Raw genomic sequence first — 21,315 nt, forward strand, 5'->3', positions numbered from 1 at the left:
GATTATTTATACGGCATATTTCCGATAACATTCTACAGTAAAATGTACAAATACTAACATTGATAACCGAAATAATTTTGATCGGAAAACATTTAGATTTGGTCCTTTTTTCCCCCAGCTAACGCGTCATGTGTAATATTCAAATACACACTGCATTTTCAAATTCCCGATATTACCTCAATGTTGCATTATTTGACAGTCAACCGTCCTTGGCTAATGGCTACCCAGCTGGTCGGGGCTTGCACAATAACAACTACGAAGCATTTCCACCTTAGCATTTTGCAGTTTGTCGGTGAGTTTAAGTCTAGCTTTTATGTTGTACTTGAATGTAGCTAGAATGTGAGACTCGTAAACGTCGCTTTCCGTTTCGCAACCTTTACCAAGCTAGCATGTAAACAAACATTTCTCCTCAAAGCTGTGATGGTGGACAAGAAACGTTTAATTAAAATATTTTTTAAATGCTGCTACATGTGATCTTTGGGCAGCTGTGTACATTGTGTGTACATAGTTTGTGTCCTATATTTTAGTTTCGTGGTTATGCAATGACAGTTCGCGTAAATGTAAACACCAATATGCGTCCTCCCAAAGGTCGAGTTTGACTAATAGGAGTGTGTTTATGTTGTCAAACTTGACTTGACTTGACTTGAGTCAAACACCCTCCCACAGGTCACGGCAGGGGCTTGGCATAAGATTGAGCCAATGTCCCTTAGTTCTGCTGACCAGGGTGGTCTTACTCAGGCCGCCCCATCCACCGAAGACAAGGACCAGTCGAACTGTCCCGATGAAGTTGTGACTGCAGAGAACACACATGTGGACCAGGTGTGTGTGCATCCTTTTTTGTGCAACCTACTGTTAGTGTTGTGTTGATTTCAGGGTGATCAGGCTTGGTGATATCCTGAGTGGGAAGGAGTTTGTGATGTGTGGTAACTGTACATCCTTTTCTCAAATGTACCCTACTGATTGAAGTTTTTTTTATCATAGGTGTCATACACAAGGCTTGTGGGCGAGATCTGGACATCAGTGTTTTTTTTTTTTATGTGTATGAGCACATTTGATTGTTTGATTTCAAATCCGTTATGGTGATGTACAGATGTTGAAAATTGTGTCAATGTTGCTGTTTCATCAACTGTTTCATCATCTGATTGAACGTTTTGTTGTGCTTCCATATCTTTATTGTGGTCGGTTCCTGGAAAGTATGTCAACAGTGATTAGTGAAATGCAAATTAGCAAAGAAAACGACTAGCAACTGTTATAATCCAGTGGTATGCCCCCCTCCCTTGACTGAGCCTCAGGCCACAGAGAAAAGCTTGACCAAGTCCTGAACATGTGATAAAAGAAACAATGTGGCTCTCTGCAACAACTTCTGACACCTTGCACAACTCCAAGGCTGTGCCAGGCAGGACTGAAATAGTCTATTGACTCAGCATTGTCACAATTCACACCACTCAAGGGTCCATCAATCTCTGTGCTCACTAATTCTTATTTAGCGTGAGACTTGGGTTGTGCTCCTGTTCTAAAGGACAAAAATAGCTGCTACATTCTTTACCTGCTGAGCGACAGCACGGCAAAATGAAGACACTGTCCTTGTGTCTTGAGAAAGAAATAGTTAGGCTATACATGGAAATCACATACTGTTCTTTTTTGTGGTTGCACACACTGTTAACATTTGGTGACAGGGTATTGCATTTACTTTCCCAAGGTTAAGCAACTTTTAATGGCTCTTAGGAAAGACCTTTTCCAAATTATTCATTATTATTTCTGTAAATGTCAACACCCTCCTGACTTGTTTCCTGACTTAGCAATTGTGTGATGATGTGTCAAGTAGTGGAAGGCTCCAAATGGTTACGATTCAAGGAAGTAGGGTTGTTTACAAGCTGGACTTGTGTCACTCGCACAAAGAGGGGGGGCTGGATGAGCAGAGGGCAGAGTAGAATAGAGCTTTGTCTGCCTGACCAAGTGGAAAGCAGGCCTGATTCCTTCCTGTTTGTTGTTCTTTACTTTGGCAAATTGTCACATTAGGAGCTTAGTGGTACAAAACAGACGGATCTCTGACCTTTATAATGTTTAACTTGCATATTGACACATTTGGTGTGTTTTTTTAAATGTATTATTATTTTTTTTACAGGGACTGCCGGCAGGAGATGAAGCCTCTCCCGGTTCGACTTCATCCTTTGAGATGCTCGATATGGAGCCTGTCCCACCTCCTTATCAAAAAGTGCAGCCTCACTGGTTCTTCTACAAACAGGGCGATGACAATGTGCTTTGGCTCCCTTTTAGCAGGGAAGACTCAGACAAATTAGAGAATGCCGACAATGCAAGTAAGCATGCTCAAACTGTGCCTAGACACCTCGATTACACCTGGTCTAACGTGTCATGTCGCTCTATGTTAGGAGGCAACAATGAGGAGGTGGTGGTGGCCGTGGAGGGCGAGCGTTATGATGTGCATGTCAAGGAGAGGAAGTGCTATGCCGTGTACTGGGAACAAAAACCTATTGAGGTTCGCCGCTGCACGTGGTTCTCCAAAGGAGATAAAGACATGAGGTTCACGCCATACTCTGAAGACTTCAGCAACAGTCTGGAGGTAGTCTGGCACCAGGGAAGCTCCTTCACATCTGGCTCGTTCCTCAATAAATCGTTGACTTGTTCCAATTTTACAGGACGCTTACATGATCGCGGTTACTTTAGACGAGTGGAAAAGGAAGCTGGATTTTCCCACGGGAGAGACAGTCATTTTACACAATCCCAAGGTGATTCCTTCACCTAGAATGTCGCCGTAATTACATTTATGACAAAGCTGCATTCTTCTATTTTAAAAAAAATATATATTCTCATCTTTTCCTCTCCCACTTTTTCAGCTGATGATGCATTATCAGCCAATAGGATTGCAGGAAGACTGGATCTCCTCGCCATCTGAGAACACCCGTCCTAGAACAGTCAAACGTGGCATTAACAACATCCCTGTAGAAATTCCTGATGGTATGTTTTTTTTTCCCTCCAACATTGTAACATTCCCATACTGGCTACTTTATTTTGGTAACCCATTAGAAGTGCTGTTTTAGAATATGATAACAGTTACGTTTACTATTTGTTTAAAGGTGAACCCGAAAAGGTGGACCACCTTGTGTTTATGGTCCATGGTATCGGTCCTGCATGTGACCTGCGTTTCAGATCAATCATACAGTGTGGTAGGTTTTTTTTTATTTTCATTTTTATGCATGTTCTCTCCACTGTACTGAAATTGATCATTCCTTGTCTAGTGAACGACTTCCGAAGTGTGTCACTGTCCTTGTTGGCTTCTCATTATAAGAATGCTCAGCTCGAGGGCAAGGTTGGCAAAGTCGAGTTCCTCCCAGTGAACTGGCACAGCGCATTACATGGAGGTGCCACTGGTGTGGATGAGTAAGTGTATAAAAAAAAAAACTTGAGTGTAAACACTTACAAAGCTACCTCATTATTTCGGACTCACTGGATTTTGTTCGATTTATTTTTCTTCTCATTTCCCAGGGATATCCATCGGATCACTCTGCCTAGCATCAGCAGACTGAGACATTTCACCAATGACACGCTGCTAGACTTGTTTTTTTACAATAGTCCCACCTACTGCCAGACCATAGTGGACACAGTCGTCTCAGAGATCAACAGACTGCACACTCTCTTCAAACAGAGACACCCCAAGTTCAAGGGGGAAATTTCCGTCGTGGGTCATAGCCTCGGTTAGAAACACATTCAACTTTTCAAGTCACCTTGAGCATTGAAACACATTTTGTGTTGTTATCGTTCTTTCAATAGGTTCATTGATCCTGTTTGACTTGCTAACCAACCAGCTAAATGGTTCAAAAGAATCTGCAAAAGAGGAGGTACACGTGTGTTCACAATGATTGCTTTCTCAGTAATTGCACGAAATAGAGAGTTAACAAAAACCCAACAACTTTATGCTGAAGGTGCTGTCTGATGACCCATGTCATCAGGACCATGATACACTAGAGCAGACTCTCACCCGACTGGGACTACAGCAATACTCAACAATATTGAAGGCAGAAAACCTGGATCTGGAATCACTGGTGACACATAAACATGAAAAAGCAAAATGTCTTGAGGAAACTTTTATAATGTACTTTTTTTCTTTAGGCTCTTTGCCAGGAAAAAGATCTCAAAGATATTGGAATTCCACTTGGACCCCGGAAGAAGATCCTGAAATATGTCAAGAGAAAATACTTTTCAGAGGTCAGAAATGGTTATTTTTTTGTCAAAGTCAAGGTTCTTTAAATGTGTTTTAGGTGCTTTATCTGTGATAGCAGCAGTTACTTACTGTATTTAAAAATGTTCACTTAGGATTCCAAAACAGGACGCCTGGCACAAATGCGACAAGGTTCCCTCTGCTGTGAGGACAATGGTAACCAGTCTCCGGAATCGGCAGTGGGAAAGGGCCAGTTCCTCAGAACACAGTCCATCACCAGCGCTGTAGATTATGAATATTTCAACATGGGCATCGGACAGGTACCAAGCATGCATGCATGGAAAGGATTATTTTTGCTTCCAGCCTTCATGCATCACCCTCCTGCTTCTCTCCCGCCTGCTTACCCGGACAGACCAGTGGAGGCATAGCCAAGGGACAGGTTTGTCTCAAGTGGTTTCCACATGATAGCCTTGAAACACAGCATAGTCCAGGGGTCACTGATATGATGCTCGCCGGCACCAAAAAGTGCATCAGTAAACCGAAGACCTGTTCCAAAAGTAGTTCGCCAATGGTTCGATATTGTGATCACTGAAGTATGGTGTAGAAGCTTTCAATTTATCAGTACCAAGAAGGTATTTCTCAATTTAACTAAAAAAATTGGTGACCCCTGGGATAGTCACTTATGATCAATATTGTTTTATTGGTCGTAACAGACTGTGGAACCCAGGACCATCCTCACTTTCTGTTCTCATCCACTCCTGCATGAGTGACCAGCTCTCTTCCTTGCATGCGCTCATTCACTTTCAAAGTTGTTTTGAAAATCTTTTATGATTGCTTTTTGAGAAAAGCGATTGAACATTCTCTCTTTACAGGTATCTGTTGATTATCCACAGTTGGCGTTCCAGCCTCAGACCTTTTTTGCGTTTGGATCCCCGATTGGCATGTTCCTAACAGTCCGTGGACTTAAACGAATTGACCTCAACTACAGCTTCCCAACCTGCAAGAGCTTTTATAACATCTACCACCCGGTGGGCAACAAAAAAAAAAATACTATCAGACATTGGGTTGATGTAATCATGTCTGATCATTTGGATGAAAACGCAAAATCATCTGTCTTGTCTTGTGTTGTGCAGTTTGATCCTGTAGCTTACCGGATTGAACCCATGATTATTTCAGAAGCTGAGTTTGAGCCCATGCTCATTCCACACCACAAAGGCCGCAAGAGGATGCACTTGGGTATGGACCCCCCCCCCCCCTTCCCCAATCTATGTCAAACACTTTTATAGCATGACCTTTTCTTCAGGAATCCTAAAAATATGCCTTTTTTTTATCTACTAGAACTGAAGGACAGCTTGGCCCGCATGAGCATAGATTTGAAAAATAATCTATTGGGATCGATAAGGACAGCTTGGAAGTCATTTTCCAGACCGTCTGTTGCTGCACTGCCCCCAATAGATGAAGGGGTAACTACAACAGATGGAAAACTTCAGGAAACGCAAGGTAGATTGAGTTTTTGTGCTTTGTGAAATTGACGGCATATTGTGTAAATATGTGGAGTATTGTAAATGTGTGTGTGCGTGGGCATGTGCCCATCTAACCCCCTTGTCTTCGCACTCCTCATTCTCTGCTTGCCAACATCCTGCCTGTTTGTCTCTTAACTCTGTCTGGTGGTCACATCTGCTTCCTGCACTTCTTTGCACTTTACTGTGAACCTCAGCGTTGGCTCCAGTTTGCGCCTCTGCTCAGAGGGAAGAACAAAGAGGTGACTTTTGGACTAAAATATTGGAGTGGCCCAGGGCCCTTCATAGGCATTACTTCCAAGGTAAGCCAGGCTAACATGGAAGAGGTATAATATTTACTTAAAATGGGATAGGCTCCAGCACGCCTGCAACCCCCGTGAGGAAAAGTGGTTCAAAAAATGGATGAATGGATTTTTTACATTTTGTGAAAGGCAAAAAAAAATCACGACTGTGTCATCATTTTTTTAATTTGAAATCTTTGTCCCCTTTTTGAACACAATACAGTGAGCTACATCATTCTTGTCACCGAGAGTCATACTTTAGGCGATGTAACGTTTGACAGCTCCATGACTGATTGCTTTTTTTTACAAATTGTTGTACTGTCAAAACATTTCTTCAACACTGTCATGAACTAAATAGTTCAGGACTATTTATGTGGTGCTCCCTTTTCAGGTGTCATGCACGCATGTTCAAAGTATGTATTATTATGTCAGTGGCAGGTGGTGCAATTTAAAAATATGTACAGACTAATTTTGCTCGTTGAAATTTGGCTCTGACCGACCAATCAGAGGACGGAAACATGCTGATACCATTGAGGGCTGGCGCTCTGGTCCTGTGAGGACTAATTTTATATTTGATTGGTTATAGAAGCAAGGTGGATCACTGGTTAGCACATCCGCCTCACAGTTCAAAGGTGCAGGGTTTGATTCCGGCTTTGGACTTTTTGAAGAATAGTCCTAATAAGCAGATATCTAATATATTTTTCTGTTGCCCCTGCAGGTGAGAACGAGGATGTGGAATCGTCAAGCTCAGCAGAGCAGCCGCAGCAGGCAGAGCACGCAGAAATAAAAATGGGAATGTTGAATGGAGGGCGACGGATCGACTATGTGCTTCAGGAAAAACCCATCGAGAGCTTCAACGAATATTTGTTTGCCATTCAGTCTCACCTTTGCTATTGGTAAGTCATACGTGATAGTCAGAAGAGATGCCCCTTTCATTTGAATTACTTGTTTTTATTTTTCCCTGTAAGATTTTTATTTCTGACTTTTTGTCTCTCAGGGAATCCGAGGATACCGCTCTGTTGCTGCTGAAGGAGATTTACGACAAACTGGATGTGACATTAGAATAGATTTAACCGTAAATTGATTTTGCGTAATAAAATCCACTTCAGGGACCTGAGAGTTTGTTCAAGAAGGACACTTAACAGATATCTTCCTCGAGAATGCCTTCTGGTCAGGTGATCTCTGGTTAGAGATGTCAGTTAAATTTTCAGTCACCGCCCAAGTGGTGTTGGTGTCCAACTCTTATCATGCTATGTGTTGCACTTTTTTTGTGCGTTTCCTTACCTCCTTGCACTTGGATTGCTATCAGCATATCTCACACACAACCGTAACTAGATATTGTGGACGGTTTTACATTATGACCAAGAGATCATTTAAAAAAAAAAAAAAAGAACGTGTTGAAACATTCAAACACAATTTATAATAGAAAGTGTTCAAGGGAACGCTCCTTCGTATTATTTTGTTTTGGTTGACTGAATTATTATTTTTGTATAGTCAGCAAAGTGAAGTGTTTGCTGTGTTCCAAAATTTGCTTGCTGCCCATCCAAAGAAACCAAAAGCTGCTGCTGCTGCTACGATGTATAATTTTGGAAAATTTTTATTCTTTTACTTAGCAATCAATCCTTAATCTATCCATTTCAAATTTTTGCTCTTAAGATATAATACTGTCGACTATCAAGATGGGAAGATGTTTGCACAGCTCGATTTGATCATGTGAAGGACCAAATTCTGCACTCTTGTGTATCAAGCAAGGGATTATACACCATTAAGAGTTTGCCTTGATATCTCATGTACAGTAGTTCTGCTATGTTTGATTATCTCAACATTCGACTGCAGTTTATGCAGGTATGTGCTGAAGTAGCATAGTTGCCATTTTGTCATATTCAGAGCTTAATCAAAACCTAAAAACAATCTAAGGTAACTCAAGTTTGTATTCATATTCAGCAGTCCTTGTTCACCTTCTCGCAACTAAATTGTTTACTAGACTCTGACGTTTTTAACTAGTTAAAGGTGTATCTCAAGCATGTGCATCTGACATTTACACTCTCCAAAGAAGCACTGAACATGTTTTTTGTTTTATCGTATACTTGACATCTCTGCTTTTGCAATGCACCCTTGACAAGTATGTTGATGCGCACAATAGTGACTCTTTATACCTATTTTGTGTGCCATAATAAAACAATGGCTTCTATTCCACCGCTATGTCAACATTGTTTATTGGATGCAAATGAAACTTAAAATGATAGCAGGTTTGAAGCTAGCATTATTATCTATTATCACCTAAGTGCCAGATCTTGGAAGCATGCCGAGTGAAGTTCCGAGCCCAGATACACTCACTCATTGCAGTTTGGATTCGCAATTCTGAGCATTTACATTAATAAATCACACAAAAGGACACAAAGCAAAATCAGTCATCCCTTTCAAGTCCATACATACTCTCTTTGAATCCAGAACCACAACAGCTTCTTTTGATGTGCGAGGTTAGGCCACTAAGGGGCAGTATAACGCACTAATGAAGACAACTAATTTGTTGTTAACTTCAATTTGGATTGGCATTAAACATCTTGAGGGGTCTTTTTGAAGAATTGTTCACTAACTCTGCCAAACTGCTTCTTGTTGTGAAGTGAATTGAGTTCACTGCAAAATACTTTGACTAATATTTTGATTAAAGGTGTTGAATATAGATCTGCTTTTGTCACTAATGTCACTCTTTGGGATTAGGGTTTCTCCAGTAGTCCCAAAAGGTTTTTAGCATTCTTTTTGGGACACCCCTTGTGACGCTCCATCCCTCCTCTTCTGCACCCCGCCTCTATTCTTCCGTGTGACTGTAATCTGGCCCAAAGAGAGCGAGGATGAGGATAAGTGAGGGAGTGAGGAGGCGGAACTGTCACCAGTGTTTATGTTTGATCCTTACGGAACATCCACACAAGTCGTGGTGACGTAACCGACCTGAAATGACAACCAGAACCTCAGAGTTTTGATTTACTGGAGGAGAGCTGAATTGAAGACTTTGGAATTTGGGGAATACTACGGCGGTTTTTTGGGGGTATGCCATGGGGGGCTCCGTCAGCCAGCACGAGAAGAATCCACCTCGCAAGAACAGCATGTAAGAGTCTTCATTGTCTTGTACGCTTGATGAGGATGCTCAAGAATAGCCGAGTCACGGGAAGGATGCAGTTGATACCCGAGCGTCGACAGATGTGCAGTCTCATCTGATGACTTGTTTTTGAGCTTGTCACAAGATAGCAGAGGAACAAACCGGGCTGACGGTCATGCTTTCTGCATTAACACACCTTGTGATTGCTTCTCTTTTCAATGAGCATTTTTAAAAGCAGCCATTAATGATGAAATATGCATCGATTTAGATCTTCATTCCTGACTTTTAATCGTACATGTTTTTTTTTTTTTAAATTATGCGTGTGATTGATTCCGCTGCTTTTAAAGGACTGAGGTCAAAACAGCACTAATACTGTTTGTCTTTTATCCTTCATAGCGATTACAATGAGTCATTTTGCTTTGTTGCAGCACAGCTAATCCCAGCAGTGCTTTTATCTAAAAAAAGAAAAAACGCGACTCACGATTCTGTCACATGTATTACGCACATTCGGTGTGTGGATTTAGTGATGGAGAGGGCAATTGCACTGCCTAAAAAAAATATTTCACCAAAACGAAATACACATGAATGAAATATAAAAGTGAAATTAAAGATTTATGGTAATGTTCTTTAACAATGTTACAGTAGAGGATATCTCCATCTTAGTGTTGTCAAATATGTTGTGAAAATGTCCTCTAGAAATGGATTCTTAATTGAGCTAAATTTAGAATCCTACTAGATGAAGTGTAAAATCTTTAAAGTACAACAGCAGAGCAGGAAGTGTTGCTTGACTTGCCGGGTGAATGCATGGCTGCACAATGTGCATGACGCACTACAGTCTGGCAATTGTGTAGTCTGAAGCTCTTTTTGCTCTGGAGCCCCCTTTTATAGCAGTTAGTGACATCACTCAGCTTTCTACAGTGACTCTGAACTACACAAAATGTTTTTCACAGGAAGTAATAAGTCTTGTGGTACTTTTAATTCCCTCAGTATAAATTAGGTTTCTTGAAAATTAATTTTGTGTGGCTGTAAGCATATAACCAGAGGCGGCGCTACATATTCTCGAGCCACGCCCGCTGTCCACGGCCATGTCAAAGGGTTGTCATTGTTACTCTTTAATATAATTTTAAAGAATAACAATTAATTCCAATATTGGAATTAAAAATATAAACTCAGCTAAATGTTACTTTTTACCAGATTTGTTTTTGCTGACTTGGGAGGCTTCAGGCATACATGTGTGCGTGTGCACCTTATATTGCCGCCCCCCTCCCACCCAATGAAAAATATCAGGCTTCATCCCTGACTGCAAATCTTTCTGCATGAGTAGATTGAGTGCTCGTTCAGTATTCAGTTATAGCTGATGGTGTTTTGTATAGTGGATGCCTTGATTTTATGTCCTCCTTGAATGCTTCCACGGAAAGCGAGTAGACCCACGGACTGGATGTGTACAATACAGCAAGAACAAATCGTAATTTACCCACTTTTTGAGAAGTATCCATCTGTATTTCATATGCATCAGCAGGGTTGCTTGTCAGCTGGTTGACCTGAAGGTGGCGCTAGATGAAAGCTGGATCCACCTTTTCAGTGGGCTGTGTGGGTGGGAAGATAGATGGCTGACATTTGCAAAGATTTGCCAATTCTCTGTGCACAGAAACACGCGAGCACCAAAATAATGATCTAATCCAGAATAACATCTCCACAATCTATCAGTCATTGATTGCTTCTTTATTATTAGCTCAGAATAAGCACACATGTCAGTCACAGTGTGATGGATGATTAAGGGTGGGCATTCTTGCTGGATTACACAGTACACGTGATTTACTGGATGGTATATGCACAGTTCCTGTGACGCTACTGAGTGAGAATACGCATGAGTGCCGCCCCCGTGAGCTATTTGTGGTCTTACGGTATTACATAAGAGCCGTTCTGCCGCCTCCCTACGTTTATTGCATTTTTTTTTTTTTAGTTTAGAGAGAGGAAGCAGGACAACTCGTGCTTTATGGTGTGTGTTTTATGCTAACAAAGCACATCCATCTGACATTGACGGTATTTTGTCATCTTTGCCCTCTCCTCATGACAGATTTGTCTCTCCTCAGATGTTGTCACTGACAGAAAGTCTATGTTGTGAATTTAGTATTTGGCCCACTTTCAGAGGTGAAATAATACTAATCCATGCAATCCCATTTTTTGCAGACCCATCACAAACGGAGCAAGGCCCTTTTCTGTTTTCACCAAATTTCATGTGCTAACCTACCTCATCATCTTCTTTTTGAATCTCGTATTTATGATGTTAAACATAATGCAATGGTTGTTCCTGTTCACATTATTAACTATTTTAGCCTTTCTCTTTGTTGGTGTTTTTTTTTTCTTTTTTTCTAAGAGTAAGTTTCAGATGGCTTACTTTCGGTGTTTGCGTGCATGTGTGCAAGTGTTTGTGGCTGAGTGTGATGCAATAATGTAAAATCCACCAGCCACGATCGTATGATTAAGCAGGCAGGAGTGATTTCTTTATCAGTGTTGTGCACTGATATTGTTAAATGTAGGTTTGCTTTCTTGACATGTTTGCTGTCTGCCCTCGATGTGAACAATGGATCCTCTGTGGCTGTGTTCACACATCAGTGAAGGAAAAAAAAAGGACTTCATTAGCGATTTGGACAGACCCACTAGGGAAAGTTAGAGCGGGGTGAACCATTCAAATAATGCTAAAGCAAATTGTTTTACTATTTTTGAATTGTTGAAAACAATGTGAACATATACAAATGAGCAACGGCATGGCAATTGCAGTATTTTACCGGTGGTGTGAGGATAGTATGGGTTTCGCTACCATGACGACCAGAGATTGAACAATGTAAGCCAGCGGGTGGCATTTTTGTGACCCTCAAATTTTGTCCCAAATCTAAATTGCAAGAACTCATGAGCTTTTGACTTGAGCGCTCCATTGTGTGTCCTCAGATTGTTTCCCGAATTCTATTGCACCAAGGCATATATTTTACATTGAAAAATATTTCTGCACACCACACGACTAAAGTATCACGAAAAACGTATCTAAACTGAAATAATGAAATCGGGAATCACCCTTTAGATTGTGAGCACCTACGATGGGAATGACATCAGAGAATTCTTCCTGGATGTCATGACATCACCATATCATCATTGCTTTTCTGTTTATGATTTCACTTTTGATGTGCTTGTTGAAAAAGTCCAACTTTTTACTTTTAAAGCTTTTCCGGCTACATTACACTTACTGTTTTCATGCAATAAAAGGCCTCAGTGATTTTTTTTCTTTAACACTCCCACACACTGCCTCATTTCCTTGAGGCCAGATAAATAAAAAATAGAACTTGTTTCATGGTAGCTTGTGAGTGCAGTGGTATGCTATCGCATAAAAGATGTAAGCAGCCACATAGGCACACTAAAGTCTCATAAATTTAGATTTTACGTCTTTTGCATCCTGTTTGGTCGTCTGTTTCGAAGTAACTTGAGTCGGTCGTCTCGTGGCCTCATAAAACAGTAAGCTTTGCCTCTCGTCCTTCACAAGGAGGGGAGGAGGCTCCACAAGGAAGGGAGAGGCTGACTCCTGAGGAAGTCATGCAACCATGAGGGCGCAGCAGAGCAAGCTGCGTCTGTTTGACCAGCTGATCGTTCCTCCCAGTGAGAGGAGGGAAGGCAGGGAGGGGAGGAGTGACCACTGATGCTCCACTAATCTGCATCGGAGAGCAAAAGCAGACGACTGAAACGGCAGCTGCGACGAGGAAAGACACCTTTTTTTCTGCTGGCGATGGGCAGAACTCAAAGGAAGTGGTACATTGTGGAGAAAGCGTCAACGGCAGTTTATTTTTAGAAGCCTGCTTGTTTGAAAGAGGAAGACAAACTAATCGAGGAGGAAGAGGAACCCCAGAGGAAGTAACAGCAGCAGTGTTTTTTTCTTTCGCTTTTTTGTTTACTCACAACCTTGTGCAGAGATGTCCTGGTTATCTCCTGTTCAGTGGGCCAAATGGACATGGTCAGCAGTGACGGGGGTCTCAGGAGATGACAACGATGACAAGTAAGAGGCTCACACTTGCAGTTGGGATGAAATAAAGTACATATTGAGGCAGATGAGCTACAGGTGGACTACAAATATTTGTTTTTTTGGTGGTAATGAGTTACCCTGACAGGTGGACACACAAGGTCCAGATGTACAAGTGGTCTAAAAGTAGATTCCTTGCATTTTTTTTTAATCCTCTTAAGCTTAATGTGACTACTAGTACCTCTGTTATTATGTGAGGAAAACGAGAGGCAATCAGTTTGGTTGTAGAAAGTTGGGGGATGGTTGAGGGGGAGCCACAGTTTCCAATCCTTGAGTTTTTTTTTTTCCATCCCCTTCCAGTTTCTAGGTAACCATTTAACATTGCAATCATTGGGGCCATCTCTGGGATGGGCTCCAATGTGAATGCGTGTGTGTGTGTGTGAGAGGGAGGCTGGTGGGTTAGATGTGGATGGTGCAAGCTTGTATCAGAAGGGGCGCGGTTGGGTTTTGGCTCTGACAGCTCTGTTCCGAGTTCTGTTTTTCATTAGAGTGCGGGTGTTTTGATGTACTACTTAACGTTCATGCATGGGCACACTTGCACTTTCCCACATCAACTCTTTCACTTCCACCACTGTTGAGGAAATTAATTCGGCCTCGCTGTCGAGGCAGCCAAAAGACTGCAAGTGTTTAGTGTGTGCGTGAATGTGGGGCAAAGGATGCAGGTGGTCTGCTCGGACGCTCTGCTTTACTTCCTCACCTCCCCCTCACTTCCCTTGAAATGAAATCATCTTGTTTAGTTGATGCCCCCTTTTATTGTTTCTTGGTATTCCAAGAAGACCCTGAAAGCCAAGACCTAACACTGTTAATACACTTAGCATAAAAAAATAAAAATTCTCCAGATATTTGTTTATTTATTTGTTTTTATGTAACTAAAGTAGAAAAGACTAATGATTTTATTATTTTTTTTAGGTTTTGTGTTTTCTAGTTACATTCTAATAAATAGACTAATGAGAAATATTGGGATAATGGCATTGCTAAAACTATCATCTACGGGCTTCTGCACAGTTCTGTGATGAATAAGCCATTTGTTCCTTTTTATATCACGACCAACACGGCAGAGCAAATAAAAACACATTTTTTTCTCTGTATAGTTCAGACTCGGAAGGAACCTACGAGACCCCGGAGGCAGAGTCTCCAGGTGTGGTGAAACTGCTGAGTCAACTGGACAACTCCACACTCACAGGTAATCACTTTAGCTGCTGCCCTCATAGTGCATCACAGCTCTACATTGTTCCATCCAAATGGCACATTTATTTTTAAAGTTGCTATTCCCCTCAATGTTTTGAGATTATGCAACTGATTGCTACTTACAGAGCAGCTAATGAATAAACATTTGATTATGTAAAAGGGTGACATCACTTTTTCCCTGACTCCATTAGAAGTTTCTGCATGTTTACTTCAACTGTAGAGAGTATCATGCATCAATAAAGATTTTTTTTCCTTAGGAGATATTAAGTGTACAAAATACAAATATATTTTCCATAATATTAAATATGCTGAAAAAAAAAATCTATATACATGTGTTCATGAGCATTATGATTATTTATACTGACTGAGTCAGTAAGGATGTTCTGATTCTGTCCGTGCCTCATTTTCTCATCTCCTTCAATTAGCTTAGAAAGGGCATTCAAGGCCAATGTTGACATTGTTGCTAGGCCTCCTGGTGCCGTGAACTCTGTCTGACTGGGTGGGGCTCCTCTTCAGCTGTTCCCTCTCAAAAGGGCGTGCGTGCCCGAGAGAGACCCGATTCTGGGCTGCATATCAAGTCGCACATTAATGGCACCGTCTGCTGTGATATGCTGTTATTCTTTCACGACAGGTTGTTTTATTCTTAAATATAGTGTATACTGTACCATACACTTCTCTGTGTGGGTGTGAGGGGGGGGGGGATATTTGTACTCGCATTCTGTTTTCCACACATGAGAAATATGACTCAACTCAGATGGTTCTGCTGTGGTCGTTAGCTTGCTGTTAACAGGATGTGAAGGCTCTCCGAGAGCGAGCCTGCAGCCATTCTAAGTGTTCTAACAGGAGAAAGAAGGAAGGGTCACCACTTAAGGGTGAAATGCCTGGATGACAAAAATATTATAGTCGGTGGAGAAGTTTATGGTTTTCTACAGTGACTATAACCTAACAAATTATATTCCCCCAAAAATTATAAAAATTATAATGCTCAAAAAGCGTTATTGTTTAGATATAGCAATATGGCATGTTTCCTAAATATTGTAAACAGCTCTCGTACTGTTTTCTCTCTCTTTGTTATAGACCAATTTGTCGACAAGAATTTTAGCCAGGATGAGGTTGACGCTCTAAACAACCTGACTGGCTCGTCCCCCAACAACAACAGCTTTGGTCTGAACCAGAACCTCAATCTGACTTTGACACCGAAGACCTCATACCAATCAAAGGCCGCATCGCCAGCGCAACGACCTCCGTCTCTACCAGTCCGCTCCCCGCTGAACACGCCGGATCCTTCAGAGGTGGACGATGAGGCGCCTGTCATCTCCAACCTGAGCCCAGACTCAAACTTGAACCCAGGCCATGACCTCCAAACGCATCATGACTTGCTCAATGGCAATGTGAACTCCCATAATGCAAAACCGGCCTGCTACCAGGAGGGAAGTGCTGTCGACATTATCACGTGAGTAAGAAAAATAGAAATGCTCACATTGTACCCAATTCCAGTTACTGTAGACTCCTCCAGCTGGACTCTGTGACTCACATTTTTCAAGCTGCACAAACACAGCTTTGTCTCGGATGGCTGAAGGGAACAACAGTCAATGCACGTTATTGTGCGCACTGAACCTGAGCCCATCAAAGTGTGTAGTAATTGCTTTTTTTGTGTAGCTCTGAATGTTTATTGGATCCAGCAGCTGATTGGACACTTCATTAGGTACACATGCACACTCAAACAAGAACTAGACTTGAACAATATCCATCCATCGAACTTCTCATTGCTTGTTCTATTGGTTTCTGTGAAGCAGGGGCCTCAGCACATAAAAGTATATGTTACATAACATTCATTCTATTATGTTTTTCTTAATACAGTAATAGTCTTTTTGCACGTGCAATGAGAGAATAAAACCGTACTTCCTGTATCACTTCTATCCAGAGACCTTATTGCGTATTTCAATTAGCAGACAACATTGAAATGTCCCATTATTGTGACAGAATTAGTGATGTGAAAACGGTCATTTTTCAGTGATGTTCACTTGAGAGATACTCAAATGAGCAATTAACACACGCAGGGGTTTGGAATTGGATGAGTGGATGTTGTTTTGCTTATTATGGACTCCAGAGGATCGTGTGTTAAATTTTTTTTTTTGTTACTTGGTTTACATGCATATATCGCTTAGATTTTGTGAAGTTTTGATCATCCAGAGTGAAGAACTACCATCACAGGCCCTGTTTATGCTCATTTGCATACGTAGTAAAGAGCGTGAAGTGGGAGGGGCTTGAAGCTCCCAACATGTGCCGCCAATTGCATATTGATTTAAATGCATGAAAAAAACTATTTGCATGGATTACTGTGTGCGTACGCATTCATAAAGCTCTGCAAGTGTTAGTGGCCATGTGCCGTATTTTGAAAGATTAGCCAGTTTTTGTACTGAGGCCCCTGGAGTCTCTAAAAGGCAATCACAACACACATCCATTCAAGAAAGGGGGCAACCATCCACGTCATACACCATTACTGAGTGGCAACTGAGTGCATGCTGCTGACATGCAAGTCAGGCAAGTGAACTTCTATGCAGTCATAGTAACTACTGAGAGAAATTTGGCTTGTGTAGGTGTTCTTAATGTAGTGTCCTCTATGTTTGTCTAGTCTTAAGTAGCAATTGCTTATCTTGTGTGGCACAATTTTAGATGCTCCATGTAGAAATCAAACCAAATGCCCTCCTGCAGGATTCCAAAAGACTGAAGCTATTTACACATAAGATGATTTATGCTTTTACAAAGTTTTATATATTTTTTTCGTTTGGTGTGTACATTTTGTAATTATTGATTTAAGTCTTTGGTGGCGTTTCAGTGATCTTGACACTTTGGTGTTTTCCTTTAAATGTGTAGATTGTCTCCCTCTTGTGGTTTGACTGTGTAGTGCGTCTGCTAAACAAAAACTTTCCTCCCCATAAAAAGTATCACTAATAATTCTTTGTGATGTACGTGCGTGTATGTGTCCAATGCAGAAACAAGACTTAAAAGTCAGAAATTTGTCATGACATTTACACTACACAGCCACACCACAAGAGGGAGACATTCTCCAGGTTAAACGAGTGGATAGTTAGTTGGGAAAAATATTATAGAAGAATGCCTTATTGTGTTTTGAAGAGAGTATTCACTTTAATTTCATATTTTATTTTTGTTTCACTATTTACTAAACTTGCTTGTGCTTTTGTGACGGGCTTGTTGTTCCATATAATATTCAGGAGATGTTTTTTTTAATCTGACACTATTAATCCTCACAATTGAGGATTTTCAGCCGAGCACATAACATCTGAGAAATTGCTGGGCCATCCTTTTTGTTTATGTTCACTCTACTTTTCTTGTTGTTCATGTTCAGTAACTCATGTAAAGTGAAGTCAGAGCAGCCGACACAAAAGAACCTCAGTGGCCAGGTGAGGATGGATGTGTTTCGTCGCATCATCGCAAGGACCTTGTATTAATTTTGTATTACTAACTGTTTACTTTTAAGGCTGATCGAGGCGACCATGCCACTGATGAGGAGAAGTTGGCCTGTAGCACATGTGTCAAAGCAGACAAGGACCAAAGCGGTGAGGAAATCAATTATCAGTTATCAGCATTCAGTTGTTCATCCATCTTTTATTTATCCTCCTGTAGACGTAATGAGCAGTTGTCCCAATACTTTTGTATTGACACATAACTCAGTTAATGTCACTATTGTCCCAGGACCAGATAGCTCTTGTAGTTTAGTCAACACGCTTCAAAGCAATCTCTCGACCAAATCCAGGGAGAAGGTCATTAGTCCTTCCTGTTACACATACAGACAACGTAAATGATTAACGGGGGCTACCATGTTGTGTTGCGCCAACATGCTGTTAGTCGTGTGACTCTACAGTGCAGTCTGCGCTTATCTGCATGAGAAGACAAACAAGACGTGTCTTGCCATGTAAACATACTTTCTCAGAAGTTAACATGGAAATGAACTCTTTGTTTGGACTAGTAACAAAAACCAGCACTTTTCAAGAAAGCTGAATATCGTTTAAACCTATTCCCAGTAAATCATGCCAATACTGTTCACAGTTTGTTGTACCTTTCACTTGCAGGGATCTAGTTCTCATATTAAATGATGTCTTTCAGACGAAATCTGCCACGAGTCTTGCACACCGGAAGAGCCAGACAGCTGCACACTGGTGAGAACTGCACTTAATGTATATAATTTTATTATTTCAGAATTTATTAGTAAGTCACATGATCTTAGATGCAAGAGTCTTGCTGCAATACACTCCACAAAGATGGCCACATTTCCACTTATACCTTGAATCTGCAGCACAATGACGTGCGTCTCATGGTGGCCGCTGAGTTCCTTGGATTATGATTATCATCTGGGAGATTAGGTTGGGCCTTTTTTAATCCCAAGGAAGGGCAGAGACTGCATGATGGTGGGGGGGGTGATAAAGGCTGAGAGGTGAGCAAGGTTTGAAAAAATAAAGAGCTGTTTAGTTTTGTTGATAGTAAAAAGTCGTTTCTTCAAGTTCCTTTTTGTTGCCCTTTCTCTGACGTATCCAAATAATGGCATTTGAAATCTGTCTTCTCTCTCGGTTCATGATACAGCATATTCTTGTTTTAAGCAACTGTTTTTTTTCTCCTTCCTCCCTTAGCACAAAGAAGACTCGAGTAAGTGGAAGAGCAAATCAGGAGGAAGTGGCATACAGAAAACGGGAAGTGAGGTTCTGGACTCCATCTGCATCAATGAGAAGGAGAAAGAAGCTGTTCTAACGCTCATCAGAGAGGAGGTACCAACTTTTAACATTACAAACAGTAATTGATCACGTTCCATTTCTGATCACACCTAATGACTCTTTTCTTAGATCTTCACGAAAGAGACTGAAGTGAACGAGTGGAAGAGGAAGTATGACGACAGCAGACAGGAAGTCAATGAGATGAGGTGAAGATGATCACAGAGACAGACAAACCCAGACAGACAGACAGACAGACGATGACTGTGTTTTGTGCTTTTACAGAAAGATTGTTGCCGAGTATGAAAAGACAATTGCTCAGATGATTGGTGAGTAGGTCCAAACTATCTTGACAGTCATTCTTATGAGCTGCTACTAGATTGACTGATCTCAATGATTCCGTCGTCCCTCAGAGGATGAGCAGAGGAACAGCCTGAGCTCCCAGAAGGCTCTGCATGCTGTAACCATGGAGAAAGATGCGGCGCTGACAGACCTAAACTCAGTGGAACGCTCCTTGTCTGACATTTTTCGGCGCTATGAGAACCTGAAGAGTACCCTTGATGGCTTTAAGAAAGTAAATGCTCTTGTTTCTCCACCTATCTGTCCATTTTTGTAACTCAAAACATCCAGGAGGTTTGTCCTGCAGAAGAAAGCATTTAACAATGCCACAAATTTGTGACGCAGGAATTTGGTTTCTCGACTATAGCAATGAGTCATTTGTGCTCACCAGTTTTTGGAAAGTGAGCTGTGATTGGTTGTGAGGTCTCAGGTCACGCACAGCAGATGAAGAATGGCATGAGATGGGAAGAACGTTTAAAAAAAAAAAAAAAAGTCAAATGTGTCATGGGCGCTTCCTCTGCAGAATGAAGAGGCGCTGAAGAAATGTGCTCAGGAGTATCTGGCCAGAGTCAAGCAGGAGGAACAGAGATACCAGACACTCAAAGTCCATGCAGAGGAGAAGCTCGACAAGTAGGTACCATTAACAACTCTGAGAGGTTGCTGCTGAAAATATGACGGCTATTCTTTTTCGTGGTCCGGCCCCGTTCAGGGCCAATGAGGAGATCGCTCAGGTGCGCACAAAGGCGGCCTCCGAGAGCTTGGCGCTGAACGCCAGCCTGAGAAAGGAGCAAATGAAGAACGAGTCACTGGATCAAACCCTGCAGCAGAAGGTAAGCCGGCCCGAGCGCCATCTTTCTCTTTGTTAAATGAGTACATTGTCATTCCGTCCAATTTGTGCGACAGAATGAAGAGATTGAGGAGCTCACAAAGATCTGTGACGAGCTCATTGCCAAAATGGGCACCGGTGACTGAGACAAGTCATCACTGAGCTGAAGCTACCGATGACTTTTCACGCGTAGTCGTCTGTTTCGATTGCAATTTGTGGACCCCTCGTGCTTTTGGAAATCCTGCCTGCAAACAATAACAACGATGTGCTTGTGGCTGGACTGAAATTCCCAGCCGCTTAACGACGTAAATGTCATCCAACTCTCCCTGCATGGCGTCATCAAATTTAAGGCAGGCCGAAGTCCCTTTTGACTCGTATGCTCAGAAAAACTTAAACAAGATTTATTTTATGTTTATAGCAATTTGATTTATTCTTCAAATAATGGAATTGTGTGGCATCAGATGATCGCCATGGTTGCACAACAAGAGAGATTGAGTCATTTGGGTGGACTAAAGCGCCTGAATGGCTTTGGACTGCTCCCCTTTTGCTTAAAAAAATTCTACAACTTCACTACAGCATAAAGATTGCACAGCTTTTAATCATAAAAACAGACAATCAATGACTCCCCATGCAGATTATATAAACACTGCCATTGTTTTTTCATTCAAGTAATGTTTATGTTAAAAATCAGAATAGTACCCAGCCAGACATTGGGACTGAAACAGCAAATATTAAATTCCTCTAACAACTGTGGATGGGGAAGGCCAAGTACCAGCTGCTTTTTTTTTTCTTTTTTTTTTTTTTTTAACAATCCCATTCTAATCATATTTCCCATCTGTGAACCATGTGTTTTAGTTCATGCCACGCTTTTCACACTTTTCAAAAGAAATGTGAATGCAATGTGAATCTACAAAAAGCACCTACTACATGAAATGAGATTCATTTAAATAAAAAGACTAACCAGAACTTTACCCAAATAACACTAACCCACCACAAGTATACGGAAGGAAATATACCACATTGATTTCATTACATTGCTCCATTGTGTCAAATCTTGTGTGGAGATCTTGCAGCCTTTCAATGTACTGATGCAC

The 21,315-nt window shown here is 41.4% G+C and overlaps 2 protein-coding genes across 6 annotated transcripts; both read left to right on the forward strand.

Moving 5' to 3' along the window:
- Positions 1 to 157: 157 nt before the first annotated feature.
- On the forward strand, positions 158 to 8,174 carry ddhd2 (DDHD domain containing 2). 3 transcript variants are annotated; one of them, XM_037259252.1, is made up of 20 exons: positions 158 to 292; positions 667 to 819; positions 2,126 to 2,318; positions 2,391 to 2,581; positions 2,658 to 2,747; positions 2,856 to 2,976; positions 3,096 to 3,185; positions 3,258 to 3,399; positions 3,505 to 3,713; positions 3,790 to 3,857; positions 3,942 to 4,061; positions 4,129 to 4,224; positions 4,333 to 4,497; positions 4,590 to 4,616; positions 5,050 to 5,205; positions 5,311 to 5,413; positions 5,516 to 5,677; positions 5,895 to 5,999; positions 6,697 to 6,874; positions 6,976 to 8,174. In XM_037259252.1, exons 2-20 carry the CDS (start codon positions 700 to 702, stop codon positions 7,043 to 7,045), a joined length of 2,406 nt encoding a protein of 801 aa, XP_037115147.1. In that variant the 5' UTR covers positions 158 to 292; positions 667 to 699; the 3' UTR covers positions 7,046 to 8,174. The 3 variants fall into 3 exon arrangements, with proteins under 3 accessions (XP_037115147.1, XP_037115148.1, XP_037115149.1); XM_037259253.1 differs by lacking the exon at positions 5,895 to 5,999; XM_037259254.1 differs by lacking the exon at positions 4,590 to 4,616.
- A 653-nt stretch (positions 8,175 to 8,827) lies between these two features.
- On the forward strand, positions 8,828 to 21,101 carry LOC119127361 (transforming acidic coiled-coil-containing protein 1-like). Of its 3 annotated transcripts, none has more exons than XM_037259260.1 (13): positions 8,828 to 9,084; positions 14,233 to 14,324; positions 15,407 to 15,782; positions 17,700 to 17,754; positions 17,832 to 17,910; positions 18,458 to 18,528; positions 18,979 to 19,113; positions 19,189 to 19,265; positions 19,342 to 19,385; positions 19,470 to 19,630; positions 19,919 to 20,025; positions 20,105 to 20,225; positions 20,299 to 21,101. In XM_037259260.1, exons 1-13 carry the CDS (start codon positions 9,032 to 9,034, stop codon positions 20,365 to 20,367), a joined length of 1,440 nt encoding a protein of 479 aa, XP_037115155.1. In that variant the 5' UTR covers positions 8,828 to 9,031; the 3' UTR covers positions 20,368 to 21,101. The 3 variants fall into 3 exon arrangements, with proteins under 3 accessions (XP_037115155.1, XP_037115153.1, XP_037115154.1); XM_037259258.1 differs by lacking the exon at positions 8,828 to 9,084 and adding an exon at positions 12,643 to 13,117; XM_037259259.1 differs by lacking the exon at positions 8,828 to 9,084 and adding an exon at positions 12,646 to 13,117 and having other exon boundaries at positions 18,458 to 18,510.
- The last annotated feature ends 214 nt before the right edge of the window (positions 21,102 to 21,315 follow it).

The sequence above is a fragment of the Syngnathus acus genome, chromosome 9, assembly GCF_901709675.1.
Source record: "Syngnathus acus chromosome 9, fSynAcu1.2, whole genome shotgun sequence".
NCBI lineage: Eukaryota > Metazoa > Chordata > Actinopteri > Syngnathiformes > Syngnathidae > Syngnathus > Syngnathus acus.

Bases quoted from the DNA above. Each gene is read 5' to 3' on its own strand.
- ddhd2 (XM_037259252.1), top strand. From the start codon at position 700: ATGTCCCTTAGTTCTGCTGACCAGGGTGGTCTTACTCAGGCCGCCCCA. The intron at 820-2,125 runs GTGTGTGTGCAT...TTTTTTTTACAG, and splicing joins AGAACACACATGTGGACCAG to GGACTGCCGGCAGGAGATGA. The intron at 4,617-5,049 runs GTTTGTCTCAAG...CTCTCTTTACAG, and splicing joins GAGGCATAGCCAAGGGACAG to GTATCTGTTGATTATCCACA.
- LOC119127361 (XM_037259258.1), top strand. From the start codon at position 13,035: ATGTCCTGGTTATCTCCTGTTCAGTGGGCCAAATGGACATGGTCAGCA. The intron at 19,386-19,469 runs GTGAGTAGGTCC...GTCGTCCCTCAG, and splicing joins GACAATTGCTCAGATGATTG to AGGATGAGCAGAGGAACAGC. The intron at 20,226-20,298 runs GTAAGCCGGCCC...TTTGTGCGACAG, and splicing joins ATCAAACCCTGCAGCAGAAG to AATGAAGAGATTGAGGAGCT.